Source organism: Aedes albopictus, chromosome 1 (assembly GCF_035046485.1).
Source record: "Aedes albopictus strain Foshan chromosome 1, AalbF5, whole genome shotgun sequence".
Classification (NCBI taxonomy): Eukaryota; Metazoa; Arthropoda; class Insecta; order Diptera; family Culicidae; genus Aedes; species Aedes albopictus.
This window is the reverse complement of record NC_085136.1, coordinates 172,618,590-172,637,629: the sequence shown is the minus strand read 5'-3', so window position 1 is coordinate 172,637,629 and position 19,040 is coordinate 172,618,590. Positions and strand designations below refer to the sequence as shown.

The 19,040-nt window shown below is 38.7% G+C and overlaps 1 protein-coding gene across 2 annotated transcripts in view; it reads right to left on the bottom strand.

Moving 5' to 3' along the window:
- Positions 1–3,655: 3,655 nt before the first annotated feature.
- The window catches only part of LOC134287788 (protein YIF1B-A), a 48,617-nt gene continuing 33,232 nt past the window's right edge, over positions 3,656–19,040 (bottom strand). For both annotated transcript variants that reach the window (XM_062850701.1, XM_062850733.1), the window contains exon 5: positions 3,656–4,010. In XM_062850701.1, coding sequence (XP_062706685.1) covers positions 3,786–4,010 — 225 coding nt within the window. In that variant the 3' untranslated portion in view covers positions 3,656–3,785. The remainder of the gene's footprint in view (positions 4,011–19,040) is intronic.

Genomic DNA, 19,040 nt, shown 5'->3' with positions numbered 1-19,040 from the left:
TTTTGTTTTGGTACTCATTGTACTCATCGTCCACTGTTTTGAGGTAGGTTCTCAAGGCGTGTAAGTAGTGGCTAGCTCAGGGAGGCTCTTACCTCGAGTCGGCGCTTACGCAAACTTTGGAATGACTCACTACACTCAAAGTGGACAACATCGGACAATATCGGACAACAACAGACAGTGGACAAACTATACACCTAAGGCTCAGCGTGAAAGAAATTACAAAACGTTCAGAAATTCATGTTTATAGTCTTAATTTTTATTTAACATAATAGGGAAAGGGACAATACTGGGGAAAAGGAGGGGGGGGAAGAAGAAAGGAGGGGTACCCGTTGCGGCCGTGCTGCTTTCGTTGGGGCCCTTTAACGTTTACGTTCATGCGGAGAGAGAGCTATTGCGAGGCATACCTGGTACACTGCAGACGACGATTCGACGTTTTCAATGGACGTAGGAGGGATTCGCGCTCCCGGGGAGGCACAGGCACGTTGACCTCGACGAGGAAAGATCTTGGCGGGGAAATCCGGTACGCCCTGTTGGTCACCGTGATCGAATACCGTTGAATGGAGCCCCTGGCCGCATCTGGACGTTGTCGCCTGGTCTTCTTGCTGCCTGTCGTCGTACTTCTGGGGGTGTATCGTCGTTCGCCCCCGGGTAATATGCTTCTGGTGCTTACGGCGGGGGTAGGACCACATCGGCCAGATCCTCAACGAGCGGAGGCGTACCTACCGGGCCCCGCTGGGTCTAGGCCTCAATAACTTCCGGTCGTACACTCCACAGCCGCTGGTGGCATGCGAAATGGCTTTGGGGCTCGCAAACTACCGGCACCTGGTCTCCACGTGGGCTGGTTAACGGGCGATTTCTTGGTATTAGCCGCTCGAGTATCCTTTGGACGTCGCACCGAGAAGGTTCGCTGGCACGATCCGGCCTTGGTTGATCAATTGGGGTTTGGCCACACTCCTTTTCGGGGATTACCACGTGGCCGGGGAAAACCAGATCCTTCGTCCCGGACCAGATGGGGTCGTTCCGAGGCGTCGTCTGGCCGGCTGGGGTGATTCCTTAACGGCGGCTTCCCCGGAATCGTTCCGGAAACGTGGCCCCTGCTACCAGGTCGGAAAGCGACTTCGATCCGGCAGGGGATGGGGTTAACTCTTCCGTATTGATAGACCTCTACGGGAATTCCACCTACTACCAGCGAAGCTGGAGAATTTTCACTCGCGGAACGGGCCCAGCAAAACTGCCCGGGTGGACTACCGTTCTCTATTTTATATCGGAACTTGTCCCGTATTCGTTTGGGGGGGAATCGGCAAAAACTGCGCGTGAGAATCACTGTAACGTTCGTTCTCTTCAAAAGTCCCGTAGCAACTGACTCGCAGACGATCTCCCAGGCTCGCACTACCCTCCGATCTTCCTGCTCTCTCCCGACGCTCTCGCTCATCTCCCGGAAATGGGAGAACGTAAACGCATAGTTCTCCGATGAGATGTGAATGGTGATGATTAGGTTAGTAAATTTAGTAAGCTTTGTACAATAATTTTAAGTGTAAATTGTGAATAGTGTTTTAAATGCCTATCTGTTGGTAATATTAATAATAATTATATAATTCAAAGGCCTTGTGCATGTTTGTGTTTTTGTGTATGGAGCCATCCTATTTTAAATATCTGAATTAAGAAAAACTAGCTTTCCCTACCAAAAATTAATCAAATTTTATTGGTTTAAGTAATTTATTTTCATTATTTAATTTAATTTAATTTATGTACAATTTGGAACCAAAGTTCCATTGTTGCCGAGTATTATCCGGTAACAGGCGTGAATGCTGAATTTGGTGTGATCCAGGTTGGCTGCTGCAATGGCCGCTCTAATTCGATCAATTTTTCCCCTGGCTGTTTCGCAACACTGTCCGTAAGCAGCGATGGATTCCGCCATATTGCTTTTTTCGCGCACCTCCACCTGCTCTTTTTTCTGCTGACTAATGGACGCAATCGGGGTCGACTTAGGGGTCGAAAACTTGTTTTGAGGTGTTTGATATTTAAGGCGTTTTCGAAGCCCTGATCGTGGCATTTTACATTTCTTTCCTCTTCAACTTCAGCTTTTCACACGATTCTTCACTCACTGTTCTCGCGGCGTTTCTTGGAATCAAAGAATCAGTTCGTTCTTGTACAGTATTTTTCAAAATGGCGTCGAATAATTTCCAAGAAACACGACAGAACTCGATCCAACTCGTTTCATGGGGCACGCGCCGCACGTTCTGAATCACTTTTTCGCCGAGGCGTTTCCACTCTGCGGCTCCGGAATCGACTTCTTCTTTCAACTGCGACCAGTCGAAATCACTATCCGGACACTCCGGAGTCTTTTTTCGGCAAGCCAAATTATATTCGGACGCTCCGAAATCACTTTCTTCCCAACCTGCTTTTTGCAAATCAGGATCACGTTTTCGCCGACTCGCTTCGCACGAATCGAACCACAATCACAAAATTCACTGTTTTTACGCGGTCATGCTAATCCGGATCGAATCCGACCAAAATGTTCCGGATAGCTCACATGCGGACTGTATTTTCACGAATTCTCGTAGAGACGATAAAATGAAACACGCGATCGTACTCTTACAACTCGAATGAATATTTATTTGCGGAAATCAGTCGGTACAGTTGGTACCACCGCTGATGCGAGGTGGTATAGAAAAACAATGAACTGAAATTATACATACACTGCACTGCTTTTGTTTTTCGTTTTGCAGTAACAAAACAGTGTTAGTAGTTTGAGGTCTGGACCAGAAGTGATGTTTATTTTTCTGTTTACCTAATGTCACCCTCCGCACAGCCTACTACATACAGTATCTACTCTAAGCAAAAACTCAAATCAATCGGTTTGAAATTGACTTAGTTATAGCGACAAGTGCCCAAAATAGGTACACCTGCCTAAACGGTACAAGACTTTACAAAAACTTTAAAGGAACCGAACTAACTTTATCATACAGGGATGATCAAACAAGCAATCCTTGAAAAGATTAAGGTGTTTTAACAAGAAATTCAAACATCATCATACCCGTTACTGCAGGTAAAGAAGCATATTCTAAGCAGCAAAACAAAACAAAAAATGCATTGAAAAGATTAAGGTGTTTTAACAAGAAATTCAAACATCATCATATCCGTTACTGCAGGTAAAGAAGCATATTCTAAGCAGCAAAACAAAACAAAAAATGCATTGAATGTTTTATTCGACATTGGAAAGAATAATAATGGCTTGATAGATAATAGAAATGTATTCAGGCGCTGTTCATAAGCTCATTTTTGGCCGAACTAAGGTCCGACGCGTGGATTTAGAGAAAAATCGATTTGCGATCGCTACGAATTCCCAGTTTAGACTGAATTGATAATAGGGGGATTCACTTAACAGCGTAAACTGATTAAACTGATTAAACGTCGCGATCACAAAGGCAATCTCTGATTATTTCATTCGCAAAATCATGAAACATTTCAAATAAGCAGAAAATCATGGCTTATGCAGGAATTTAATCTGTTTAGTGAGTACCCCTAATATGAATTAGTAACTTTAAATTCAATAGGCTATCTGACGACCTGACGATCTGAAAACTATGTTTTATCATATTTATCAGTATGGTTTGGAACAAGGCTGTGACACATCAATAAAATGCTCAAAAAATAAGAAAGTTAAAATAATCAGATTGTTATATTTACCAATATTAAATCGAGCAATTACATATTTGACTGATTTTTAATTTTGTTTATTGAACTGTGATATCTTTTATAAAAAGCGTTTGACTTACAAAATTCTACGCTGTTGAAGCTGTTACGGTTGGATCATTAGGAATAAGATGCATTGATAGCCAGAAAGCCAAAACTGGTTGAAGACCGGTAACCAAGAACAGGAAATACAACTTCCGTTTACGGCCGACAGTGTGCTCGAATTGCTGCTGTTGCTGGCGATAGGGGTCATAAGTAGGCGGATCCTGTGCCTGCACGGGTTCCGACAAAACTTTAGCCTTCAATGTGCGAAGCTGAAAATATAACGATAAAATTTATTTTGATGAATCATTACAATCCACTAATTTTCTCCCCTTTTGAGCCTTATGTTTGCTTCAATTCTGTCCACTTTGGCAATTAAAGCTTTACAGCAGGTAGATGCATATTTGTTCCATGTGACTTTTTGGCAATTGTAAGTTTTTTTTTTGCAGTTAATGCACTAGAATTATATTGAATTTTAGGACAGGATTGTAACACCGGATTGTAATATTCAGAAAAAAAAGTCGTCATATTCCATGGAAAAACTAATGGAACTTCAAAACCGCAACAAAAAAAAACCGAGTGTAAAACTACACTGAGGATACTGTTCGTATGTTTTTCATAGTTTACATCTTATGAATCAGTTATTGTCATTTTTTTCATCATTTCATAGTTCCCGTATGATTTTCATACATTGAAAAGCGAAATCCATAAGACTTGTCGTCAGACGCGCCAACTTGGTCAAATTATTGGGGGGCAAATCCTGGTTTTTGGGATTTTTTGTATGGGAAAATCGAAAAATCAATAAAAATCGTCAAATATTGGGGGGGCAAAACCATGCTTGCCCCCCCTAAGTTGGCGCCTATGCTTGTCGTATGAAAAATCTCATAAGAAGCATCGTATGAAAATCATAAGATATGTTATGAAACACCATTGCCAAAAAACAACAAAACCTTTTATTGGCTTCTAACCACTTCAACTTCCGAAGCGTCGATGGGCGTATGAGTAAAGCACGCACTCGCTAATCTTGACGTTCCCGGTTCGATTCCAGATTGCGATTTTTTTTAAATTTGTGCAAAATATTTCATAAAAATATGTATAATGGATCACTGAAATAACTAAAACGGCCGCTATGAAATGAACAGATAGCGCCACCGTAGCCTTGTGTGTTTGACGTAACTCGACTGCTGTCACTGTGTTACCGCCCATATACGGTGGCGCTTTTGTTTTGATACGGTGAGTAGCGGAAAAGACGGCTTCAATGATCCATTGTCATAAGACATAGTTTCACTTTTTAAACGTTATCGGTATGATTTTCATACGTAAGTGTTATGAAATTTATACAGTAACAGTATGACAATAATAGTTGGCGCTTTGAATTCAAAATCATAGTTCGTAACTATGATTTTCGCAAGAAATTCTTGAGGCAATAAATCATAGTTGATTCGTATGATTTTCGGAGTTGCAGTATCCTCAGTGTAGCTTAAGTTTAAATAAACAAAAAACAAAAAACGGCATTAGGATGATCCACCAATTGTTGAAAACTACCCAAATATGAATTGAATTCTGAAAATTCTATTATAAATCTTACTTTAGTAATTCGCGCTCTATGTCAACGTATACATGTGTGCCACGATATTTATTGCACCAATTTAGTTACAAAATTATACATACAGGGGATAGACAAAATGATCGGGACAGGCAAAATTTTCACTTTTCAAAAAATGTTCAACTAGCTGTAACTTTTCGTAAGGTGCATCAAATATTCTCAAATTTTTACTGTAAGTTCATCAACTAGTTGTGTATCAGTAGTCAAAATTTGGGAAAGATCGGGCCATTTTCCACGACGTTAAAAAGATTCTTGAAAAAGGTAAAATTATCCGATAGTCAACTTTGAGCTATTATATCTCCGGATTTAATAAACCGATTGCAATGAAATTTTGACCATACATGACTTATATAATGAACTCAAGAAAACTTTTGACTTAACTTGAAATTTTCAACAAGAGAAAAAAATATAGCGATTTTATTTTTTTCACGATTTTTTAGGAAATTGGTCTATTTTTAATATGTACAATCCACTAATTTTCTCCCCTTTTGAGCCTTATGTTTGCTTCAATTCTGTCCACTTTGGCAATTAAAGCTTTACAGCAGGTAGATGCATATTTGTTCCATGTGACTTTTTGGCAATTGTAAGTTTTTTTTTTGCAGTTAATGCACTAGAATTATATTGAATTTTAGGACAGGATTGTAACACCGGATTGTAATATTCAGAAAAAAAAGTCGTCATATTCCATGGAAAAACTAATGGAACTTCAAAACCGCAACAAAAAAACCGAGTGTAAAACTACACTGAGGATACTGTTCGTATGTTTTTCATAGTTTACATCTTATGAATCAGTTATTGTCATTTTTTTCATCATTTCATAGTTCCCGTATGATTTTCATACATTGAAAAGCGAAATCCATAAGACTTGTCTTGTCGTATGAAAAATCTCATAAGAAGCATCGTATGAAAATCATAAGATATGTTATGAAACACCATTGCTAAAAAACAACAAAACCTTTTATTGGCTTCTAACCACTTCAACTTCCGAAGCGTCGATGGGCGTATGAGTAAAGCACGCACTCGCTAATCTTGACGTTCCCGGTTCGATTCCAGATTGCGATTTTTTTTAAATTTGTGCAAAATATTTCATAAAAATATGTATAATGGATCACTGAAATAACTAAAACGGCCGCTATGAAATGAACAGATAGCGCCACCGTAGCCTTGTGTGTTTGACGTAACTCGACTGCTGTCACTGTGTTACCGCCCATATACGGTGGCGCTTTTGTTTTGATACGGTGAGTAGCGGAAAAGACGGCTTCAATGATCCATTGTCATAAGACATAGTTTCACTTTTTAAACGTTATCGGTATGATTTTCATACGTAAGTGTTATGAAATTTATACAGTAACAGTATGACAATAATAGTTGGCGCTTTGAATTCAAAATCATAGTTCGTAACTATGATTTTCGCAAGAAATTCTTGAGGCAATAAATCATAGTTGATTCGTATGATTTTCGGAGTTGCAGTATCCTCAGTGTAGCTTAAGTTTAAATAAACAAAAAACAAAAAACGGCATTAGGATGATCCACCAATTGTTGAAAACTACCCAAATATGAATTGAATTCTGAAAATTCTATTATAAATCTTACTTTAGTAATTCGCGCTCTATGTCAACGTATACATGTGTGCCACGATATTTATTGCACCAATTTAGTTACAAAATTATACATACAGGGGATAGACAAAATGATCGGGACAGGCAAAATTTTCACTTTTCAAAAAATGTTCAACTAGCTGTAACTTTTCGTAAGGTGCATCAAATATTCTCAAATTTTTACTGTAAGTTCATCAACTAGTTATGTATCAGTAGTCAAAATTTGGGAAAGATCGGGCCATTTTCCACGACGTTAAAAAGATTCTTGAGAAAGGTAAAATTATCCGATAGTCAACTTTGAGCTATTATATCTCCGGATTTAATAAACCGATTGCAATGAAATTTTGACCATACATGACTTATATAATGAACTCAAGAAAACTTTTGACTTAACTTGAAATTTTCAACAAGAGAAAAAAATATAGCGATTTTATTTTTTTCACGATTTTTTAGGAAATTGGTCTATTTTTAATATGTATTCCATTACTTTTTCAAGTTGTTGGCGGTTAATTTGTTACTTTCCTTCAAAACACGGCTATATATAAGTCAATTAGAGGGAAATTAAATGAACTATAATTTGCATCTTGAATTTTGAAACGATGTTGAAGTTTTTGATAATTTGGTGTTTTATTAGAAAAATAATCTTATCGTTATAATTTTCTTCCGTGTCAAGAATTTCAAGTTAGGTCAACGGTTTTCCATAGCTCATTATATAAGTCATAAATGGTCAAAATTTCATTGCATTCGGTTCATTAAATCCGGAGATATAACAGCTCAATTTTGGCTATCGAATAATTTTACCTTTTCCAAGAATTGTTATAACTTCGTGGAGATTCGATCTTTCCCAAATTTTGACCACTGATACACAACTAGTTGATGAACTTACAGTAAAAATTTGAGAATATTTGATGCACTTTACGAAAAGTTACAGCTAGTTGAACATTTTTTGAAAAGTGAAAATTTTGCCTGTCCCGATCATTTTGTCTATCCCCTGTATTTAACGCTTAAAAAATGATTGAAAATTGCGTACCGCTGATGACACGAAAACTGCATAATTGTTTAATTTGAAGAAATTACTGTTACGAAATAAGATTTGCTGGCAAATCGACCTCAAATATTAAAATCACATCATAGTTACCAGAACTATAAGAAATGGTTTAAAATAACAATGACATTGTTATTTCATTTATTAAAAAAAAACTAGCTATCCTCGGCAAACTTCGTATTGCCTATTGCATTTTTTGACGTTCCAAGTTCAGGTCCCTGTCGAGTCCCCGCTCAAAATGTATGAAAAATCGATTTCCAAAAACTCTCAATTTTTCCATGCCTCATAAACCTTCCTTGGGTGAAAACTAACAGAATAAAACTAAGACGACCAAATCGTACCTTCCGTTCGCAAGTTATGCGCGGTCCCACGTATGTCACTGGATTTTTATATATCAAGACCAACAATTGAAAAGGCCACATCAACATTTTGTAAACAAACATGTTTCTGTCTTTTGAACTCCACCCACACACATCACCACCACTAACAGAAAGCGCAAACATCAAGCTTTCTGTTAATGGTGGTGAGATGCGTGGGTGGATTCCAGAAGTCCCTAAGGGTCGATTTCTTCACCTCGGCTTAACCGGTAAGCCAGGCTTACCCATATAGTTAAACAAGGTTTAACGCTTAAGCAGGCTTAAGCCAGGGTGAAGAAATCGGCTCTATAAGTCGACAGAAACGTGTTACGCAATGTTGATGCGGCCTTTTCAATTGTTGGTCTTGATATATGTTGGCGGACGACCGGCAGAGACTCGGAAATCGGAATACACCAGGGAACCGGATAAAACGCAAAGAGAAAACCGCACCGGAGAATCACGTTTTAATGTTTTATTCGAATCAACTTTTTAATGAATACAAAGAAGAATGTAGACCTGTCACTTACATGTCATTGTCAATAATGTTGTTCAACTTTAGAAAAGAGTGTATTCGCGCATCCGACAGGGCTGTGCTGCCAACACTCCTCCTCGCGAATTCAGGCTTTATCTCCTTCATCTGCTCCGCCGATCAGACCCAGCTCCGCGGTAAATTTCTTGACTTTGGTTGCACCCAATGGTTTTGTCAAGACGTCCGCCACCATCTCCTCTGACGGACAGTACCTCAACTCGATCACTCCCGACGCTGAAAGCTCACGAGTGTAGTGATACCGCGTATCTATATTTGTGTTGGTCCTCTTCTTGTGTTGGTCACGAAATCGAGGCAGCTTCTGTTATCCTCGAATACCACAGTTGGCTTGGCCTGCTCCTCGTTCAGCTCCTTCAAGAGACTCCGCAGCCAACGACCTCATGCGACGCTTCAGAGAGCGCAACGTACTCCGCCTCCATTGTAGATGTCGCCACGCAACTCTGCTTTCTACTGACCAACTGATGGTAGCTCCTCGTAAAGGAGGAGCACGTATCCGCTGCAAGATCTTCTGTCACTGCTGTCTCCGCCCAGTCGGCGTCGCTGTAGCCGACCAGCTCGAACTTCTCTTCCGCTTTGCCTAACTTCAGCTTGTAATCCATCGTATGTACCAGGTAGCGTATGATTCTCTGACTCTCAGTCCAATCAACGTCAGACGGATGACTGATCTTACGACTTAGAATCCCGACGCAAGCCGCAATATCCGGTCGACTGTTAGTGGCAAGGTACAACAGCGAATCGATCAGACTATGATATTCTTCGTTGTCGCTAAGTTTCGTTCCGTTTAGGCTCAGCTTGAAGTAGCTCGGGTCCATGGGGTATTTGGATCCCTTCGCTCCTTCCTTTCTGTAACGCTTCACCAGTTTCCTGATGAAATTCTCCTGACTAAGACTGTAGATGCCGTTCTCGTCCGTGCGTACTCGGATTCCCAGAAAACAAGTAATTTCGCCCAGCCTCGTTATCTGTATCTTCTTCTGCAACGCTCTCTCGATTATGGTAATCTCCTCCTCTTGCACACAGGTCACCAGGATATCGTCGACATAAAGCAAAAGGTAAATCCATCCGCCGCTGGCCAATCGCTTCCGGTACAGACACGAATCGCTCCCGCACTGGTCGAATCCCAGTTCCTTCAAGATTTGGGTAATCGTCTGATGCCAAACCCTGGCGGCCTGCTTCAGGCCATATATGCTCTTTCGTAATCGGCAAACTTGGTATGCACGCTCCTTGGTCACTAACCCTGGCGGTTGCCGCATATAAATTTCTTCGCTTAGGGTCCCGTATAGGTAAGCTGACTTCACGTCTAGATGCTTGACTAACATTCTCTGTTGTCCTGCCCCAGCCAACAGTACGCGTTCGACTGCATGGCAACCGGGGCAAAAATCTCCTCATAGTCGGAACCGAAGCACTGGGTGAACCCCTGCGCCACTAGACGAGCTTTGAACCTCTCAACTTCACCGTCGGCGTTCAGTTTCTTCCGATAGACCCACTTGCTACTAACTATGTTACGGTTGGCTGGCGGATCTACTAACTCCCAGGTACCATTTGAGATCAAGGACTGGTACTCTTCTTTCATGGCTGTGAGCCACTCCTCCTTTTCGGGACCACCAATTGCTTCCTTAAACGTAGCGGGCTCGTTCTGTTCAATCGCTGCAAGACCTAACTCCTGTATCGCACTGGTAACACATTTCGCGTCGACCTCTGTCGCGCTCCTGATTGCTCTTCTCTATTCACATTACTTCCAAGCACTAGTTCTTCTTCGGGTTCGTCTTCCTCGGAATTCAATTCTTCGGCACTTTCATACTCCAGCATATCGTTTTCTTGATCAGGTGCTTCGTCGTTCTTCACTAGCGGTTCCAGTTCCACACTAGACTCAGTCTCGGACTCGACCGGTCCACTGTCATTTTTACAAATCACTTTTTCGTCCAAGTTCTTGTTTACACTCATGTCCTAGCTCATGTCCTCCACAAATTTCATATCGCGACTTATTGTGATACGGTCACTAACCGTATCAAGCAAACGACACGCTTTATGTTGGTTCAAGTAATCAACAAATACCATTTTTCGGGACTTCACTTCCATTTTTTTCCTTTTCTCCGCGGTAATCTGCACCCACGCTTCGCATCCGAAGATCCTGAAGTGCTCCAACGATGGCTTCCTGTTGTACCAGCACTCGAACGGACTCATGCCAATGGACTTGGATGGCACATGGTTTTGGATGTAGGTCGCTGTTAAAACTGCTTCACCCCAGAATCGCTGATCTAGGCCCGCATCCAATAGCATACACATTGTCATCTCCTTCAAGTGGCGGTTTTTTATTTATTTATTTATTGTGGTCAATCAAACGTAGACCAATTTCAACATATTTCATGCTTAATATCTATTTATACGTATTTTATATTTATAATTGTTATTAGTTCATTTTTTTTTATCATTCTACATATAAAGGCTACATCTATCTGCTATTTTATTTAGCTTCTACAATTTCGAATGTTTTGAAAATGTTTCTTCAACTGCGTTCTAGTCATATTTAGGTCAATCATTTCACAATGCCGATTATAGGTGTACAACATTTGATTTAACGGTCCATATTTTGCATAATCAGCATGATGACGTTCCGCTGTAAACAAATTTCTCTCACGTAGATGTCGGCTGGGAGCATAAAAATTTAATTTGGACAGTAATTCAGGTGAATCAGTACGCTGTGAGACAATATCAGTAACAAACGATACCATAGCGTAGTCACGTCGTTCTGTCAATGTCTGAATGTTGATCAGCAAACAACGTGCTTCGTATGAAGGCAGAGGAATCCTAATTTACGTAGTGCGTACAATAGAAACTGCTTCTGAATTGACTCTATGCGTTCTTCATGTTTTTACATGTAAGGAGACCAAACAAGGCTGCAATACTCTAATATTGATCTCACATACGCAATGTAGGGAGTTGTGGGGCAAGATGGTTATATGGGGCAAGATGGCCACCCTGTGTTTTAAGCATTAATTCGCAACACAAAAATATTTTCTGCATATATATATATAGGGTGGAGCGGGGCAAGATGGGTCACCTAAGGATGGATCACCATAACTTTGTAAATACAAATCGTATTGGTTTGTATCCGTCCGCTACTCTTTAATACACTAGTTAGCTATGCTAAAAGTAGATAAAAAGTTCATTAAATACAAAATATGATGTTAAACAAGCAGTTTTAAAAAGTGATCGATTTTGCGCCGTGAAAAAAGTGCGGGGCAAGATGGGTCACCTTTTATGTAATTCACATTTTCTCAACGATAAACGTCAAAATACAAGATTTGTTCCGCATTCATATATGCTCCATACCCATACTGAGTAATCAAGAGCTACTAGTAAATATTTTATAAATTTATTTGGAATATAAAAAACTTTACGATTTGAGTGGTCCTAAGACGACTTGAAAATCGATGTTTTCACTAAAAAATTATCATAATTTTATGTTATAACTTTGAGCGTTCATTCCGCTTGATAAAAGTAGTTTATGAGATAGTCTTGTAATAAAAAATAAATAGTTTTTGAATGCTCCAAAAATACGTTCAAAATTGAAGGTGACCCATCTTGCCCCGCGGCCGTTTATATGGAGATTATATGGAATGTATCGCATAAGAAAAATAGCTAAAAACCATTTTATTTTTTATTTCCAAGGAGAGTGAATAATTTTTCAATCAATGCTCCAAACTTTTGTATATTCTTGCCGGTCATCTAACAAAATTATTAACATAATCAAAACATGAGTAATGCGCCCAAAAATGGCACTGACCCATCTTGCCCCGCGACCCATCTTGCCCCGCCCCACCCTATATAAAAAATGATAAACGTATCGTAATCATTCGGGGCAAGATGGCCACCTGTGGTAAAGCCTATGTCGCCATCCAAAAACCATCCAAAAGCCATCCAAAAACCAATCTAAAACTGTTATTGATGTTTAGATATACTGAAAAACCACAGAAAAATGCTTTTTAATATTAGTTGGAGCAGTTAAAATTAACTGCGATGGTGATGATACCTCAGAATAACTTTGAAGTTATTTGCTGTTGAACGGTGATTGGTTTCATTGAATATTTTGGCGCAGGGATGGAAAATCATAACTAAAACCGCCATAAGAGGGTTTGTTACAAGATGTTGAATTACAGTATAATGCATGAAAAGAGTAGTAATGTATCTGCAGATAAATCGTTTCGAGATAAACAACTTTGCTGAAAAAATAGACCAAATCATAGAACGTTTTCAAAGAAATTTCCATCAATTTTATTTCAAATATTATCATAAAGAAAATGATGGCAAACACCACACCATCTGTAGGCAAAGCGTTGCGGATGATTCGACCTTGATTTAATGAACGTTGCTTAGCTAGTTGCTTAATGATTAAAGCACACTAATTGTAAAAAAAAATTAGCTCTGTGGCCGTCTTGCCCCGATGGGGTGGCCATCTTGCCCCATATGGCAAAAATTCTATGTCAAAAGTAGTATTTTTGAAATGAATTTATTTTGCATTCGTAGTGCAAAATGAAATGCTTTTTTGTGTTAGGAAGATAGAAAAGACATGAAACAAAGGGGATTAGTGTTAAATAGCCATATTCTAATGAAAGTATATGCTCCCAAGGCGCTTAACCTTAAGGTGGCCATCTTGCCCCACAACCCCCTATAATGTTTTTATAGTGTATGGATCCTGAAAGTTATAACCAAAACGTTTTATAAACGATAACATATTATATGCTCTATGGATAATTGTATTAGGGTAGGAAATCAAACTTTGAACTAGTCAAATTGTAATCTTAATTTGAACCATTTCGAAATTCATTAAAACAACGTACTTTATAGGCAAGATGTTAAACAGCTTTCCGTAATATAAACTGATAACATGGACTTTGAAAGCATTGAAAAAAGCGTTTTTGTCATGGAAAACAGGTAATTGAAAAATCACTGTGATTGTGATCACCCATTTCCCCCCAGAGAAAGCACATTTTCGGTGCACTCGTACAGCTCATGCATTGTATCACACGCAATATGTGAACACGTCAAATGAAAACTTATTTATCGTAGAATCGACCAACCGAATAATATTCCACATTATTTGTCATAAAATTATCAAATTTATGTAATTCTTACTTGTAGAATGTTATCTTAAGTTGAACCATTTGTAATCTAAATTTGAACTAGTAAACGGGGGCGAGCTTCCAGTGTTAGCCTGCAGACTGCGCTAGTGGTTGTTTTGTTTACTCTTGGGGGATGAAAAATTCCAAATTTAATTTCCAAGTTCCTGAAGAGTTTAGAACATTCTTAGTTGAAATTCCACTGCCTAATGAAAAATAGTTATGGGAATTAGCAGATCCATATGTTTTGCTATTGTTCAGCACGAAATTGGCTGTTTTGGGAGATGCTCGAGCTGCTGCCGCTAGTAGTTCAAATTAAAATCAAATTGGTTCAAATTATGATTACGATGGTTCAAATTAAGATTAAAATCATTATTGACGAATAATCGAATTATTCAATGAAATTCGGTGCAAATACAAACTTTTTACCACTTAACAGAAAGCTTATACCCGTGGCTTTCGTGTACCGTCAAGGCACCATTCACCGTGGATCTAAGAGGATTCGGGGCAAATAAGGGCTGTCATTTGACACCAGTCTTATAAACATTGTTGGTGCCGCTTTTAATTGCCTTCATTATAGGTTAAAATTAAAGCAATATCCACAGAAGTAGAATATTTTTTACAAAATTTGGTGATATAGTAAAATTAGTAAAGGGTAGTAGGGTCGCCTAATTCCGTGGTAGGTCACCATTCATTGTGGTAGTAGGGACCCATTCACCGTGTATGAGAAATTTTATTCTACTTTGTTTAAAAATGATCAAAAGAACCCAGCCAAGGGAATTTTCTTCGTTTAAATTCATTTCAAGTAATAACTTGCAAGATTTTATTAGAAAAACGAATGTTCATATTTTCGATTTTTTCTAGATATATAGGACAATATGGGGCACGGTGAATGAAGACCATTGATTTTTAGGGTACCCATTTACCGTGCCCTTTTGTTTCAATTAAAAAGTACGAGTAATCGTACTTTCTTGTTAAACTTACTTCGGTTATGCAAAATACATACCTGATATGAGAATTTAATTGCTTCTTGATGGAATAAAAACGTTACTACATTTAGTTTATCGCTTAAATCACCTTAGCGCAGTTTTCGTTTTTTCACTATGAATGCAGTGAACGAGCAGAAACCCGCTTCATGTAAACACACTTTAGTGTCAAAATGATACTTTTAAATGTTTCCAGTGAGCGTTTTTACATGGTAACAATACATTAGTGTTGTATTGGTGAAATTGAAGGGAAATTGTCATATCATTCAATCATAATATGGAAATAATGAAGAAATATTCAAAGGCACACGGTGAATGGAGCCCCCACGGTGAATGGCGCCTTGACGGTACAAAAGATTTTGCCGCAGTAAATCATTTCCATGTGGGAGAAAAAATCACTCAAAATTTGCGCTACTTCAGAAAGCCGCAATTTGGTTCAACTTTTGATTATCTACCCTATAATGTTCTACAAACGTTAATTTTGTGTCTAAAATTATACCCAAATCTCTTATTTTTTCACATTTTTCAAAAATTTGATTGCCTAGCTTTATTGAGACATCTGATGGACATCGTTTTCTACTGTACTTTATATGATTGCACTTTTTTACATTTAGTTCCAATAAACTTTTAGAGCACCATACATGGAAAATTTGAATTTCATTCTCAAGTACATTGGCGTCATCTTTATTTCTAATTTCTAGGAACAGCTTCATGTCATCAGCATATATAAGAACATTCAGTTTTTACCCTTCTTACACCCATAAGAAGGGTATAAATACCGCTTGGAAAACCGACTTTCGACCCGAGGCCCGCAGGGCCAATCAACTCAGCTCGAAGAATTGAGCAAATGTCTGTATGTGCGTGTGTGTGTGTGTGTGTGTGTGTGTGTGTGTGTGTGTGTGTGTGTGTGTGTGTGTGTGTGTGTGTGTGTGTGTGTGTGTGTGTGTGTGTGTGTGTGTGTGTGTGTGTGTGTGTGTGTGTGTGTGTGTTTGCGTGTGTGTGTGTGTTTGCGTGTGTGTGTGTGTGTGTGTGTGTGTGTGTGTGTATGTATGTACGTTACAAAAAACTGTCACTCACGGTTCTCAGCCGTCTGTTGACCGATTTGAGTTCTCTTGGAAGCAAATGAAAGCTACTACATCCTAGTAGAACGCTATTTAATTTTATTTTGATTGGACGTTCGGTTACCGAGATATCTTTCAAAGAGTGCTAGGGAGTAGTACAACTTAATTATTTTAGATATTTTTGACAAAGTGTATCACCATAAATTTCTCAGCCGTCTATCAACCGATTCGGGTTCTTAAGGCCCGAAACGAAAGCTACTGTATCCTAGAAGAACGATTTTGAATTTCATTCCGATTGGACATTTTGTAACCGAGATATCTTTTGGGGAGTACTTTGGAGTAATACAACTTAACTTTTTAAGAGGTCTTTGACAAAATGCTTCATAATAAATGAATCAGCCGTGTGTCAATCGATTTGAGTTCTCTCAGCATCAAATGAAAACTACAGCATCCTAGTAGTATGCTATTAAATTTAATGCCGTTTGGACATTTTGTTTCCGAGATATCTTTCCACGAGTACTAAGGAGTAATGAAATTTACGCTTTTGAGAGATTTTTGATAAAATGTATCATAATAAATTTCTCAGCCGTCTGTCAACAGATTTTTTATGATCATATTTGGTTTCACAAGTTAGTTATACATGAAAATGCAATTGCTACAAAAACATAAAAACTACTATCTCTTTGTAATATTTGAGCTTAATAAACAGTAGCAAAAATATCATGGAATGTATGTAGGAAAAGCCTTTTTACCCTTTTTACCCTTCTTACACCCATAAGAAGGGTATAAATATCGCTCGAAAAACCGACTTTCGATCCGAAGCCCGGAGGGCCGAGTCTCATATACCAATGGACTCAGCTCGACGAACTGAGCAAATGTCTGTATGTGTGTGTGTGTGTATGTGTGTATGTGTCTGTGTATGTGCGTTATAAAAAAAAAGTCACGCACGTTTCTCAGCCGTCTGTCAACCGATTTGAGTTCTCTTGGAAGCAAATGAAAGCTACTACATCCTAGTAGAACGCTATTGAATTTTTTTTCGATTGGACGTTTGGTTACCGAGATATCTCTCGAAGAGTACTTATGAGTCATACATCTAAACTTTTTAAGATGTTTGACCAAGTGTATCATAATAATTTTTTTGACCGCTTGTCGATCGATTTGGGTTCTCTTGGCACCAAATGAAAACTACAGCATCCTAGTAGATCGCCCAGAAATTTTTCCTTTGATTGGACATTTGGTTACAGACATATCTTTCGAAGAGTACTTAGGATTTATACAACTAAACCTTTGGAGATTTTTGACCAAGTGTATCATAATAAATATTCTGGCCGTCTGTCAACCGATTTCGGTTATCCTGGCACCAAATGAAAGCTACAACATTCTAGTAGAACCCTATACAATTTTATTAGGATTGGACATTTGGTTACCGAGATATCTTTCAAAGAGTACTTGGGAGTAAGGTTAACTTTTTGAGAGATTTTTGACCAAGGGTACCATAATAAATATCTCAGCTGTCTGTCAACCGATTTGGGTTCTCATAGCACCAAATGAAAGCTACAATATCCTTGTATAAGACCCTGAAATTTTATTTCGATTCAACATTTGATTACTGAGATATCTAACGAAAAGTATTTCAATAAATTCTTTTTACCCTTCTTACACCCATAAGACCGAAAAACCGACTTTCGATCCGAGGCCCTGAGGGTCGAGTCTCATATACCAATGAACTCAGCTCGACGAACTGAGCAAATGTCTGTATGTGTGTGTGTGTGTGTGTGTGTGTGTGTGTGTGTGTGTGTGTGTGTGTGTGTGTGTGTGTGTGTGTGTGTGTGTGTGTGTGTGTGTGTGTATGTGCGTTACAAAAAAAAGTCACGCACGTTTCTCAGCCGTCTGTCAACCGATTTGAGTTCTCTTGGAAGCAAATAAAAGCTACTACAGCCTAGTCCCAAGTAACATTTTATGTTTTGTTCGGCTCTACAAGAGATCTTCATGACCAATTTTTTAAAACTTGCAATAAAACTGATTTATACATCAAAACCTCTTGATAACCTCTTTAACAGAATCTTCCGGCTAAGTGGACCACTCTCGGAGAGGTTTTGCAAACCGCATTAGAAGTAGCAATAAACCCGTTTTAAAACCTAGTTGAGAAGTTTCCCATTCTCGATTGTTATTGTTTTTTTATCAACAAAACTATGACAGCTCAAGATGCAGAAAAGCTTCTTCGATGGCACGTAAAGTTCAGGAGGATGCATCATTCGTAAGTAGAAAGCGATCATTTTAAAGCAATATTTTAGTAGTTATTGTGTTGGTAGGCTTATGCGCATTCAATTTTACCGTGAATATTGGGGTTGCAGAACCATAAAATTATTGCGCTTCGAAAATAGTAAAAATCATCATCTTGGAATGATATAAATCAATTGATTGATTTAGTAAAACTATCGCGAATCACAAGAAAACTCAGCAGAGATAGTTTATTCATGTGAGCACGTTATGGAAATTATGGCAAACTATAAATTCATTGCTAATTTGAGCAAAAATAACTATTTTCCATTCACGTTAGCTAATTCTTCAATATGGCGACGACCATAATCAGCGAAAATAACACGAAAGAAAGTTTACTTTTATGATGACCGCAATAAACCTAGCAGTGTCGTTGTTTCGGCTTTTCCACCAACAGATGTCGTTCTTAATCGAACGGATCGCCATCTGTTGAGAGTTTTAACAGTTTTATTGTGGTAATAATGATTGCCAGAAGGTTTACATATCGGAGGGTTTTGTTTACTCTTAAAATCTGTCTTTATGCATATCTTCAAGTATACTATAAAACATTTCATCAATGGTTTTCATAAAAACAGTCATAAAACTGTGAGTTTTAATTATTGCTGTGATAAAACCCTAATAAAAATCAAACAAAACCAACCAGCAATGGAATTGTTACTTGGGAGTAGAACGCTTTTGAATTTTTTTTCGATTGGACGTTTGGTTA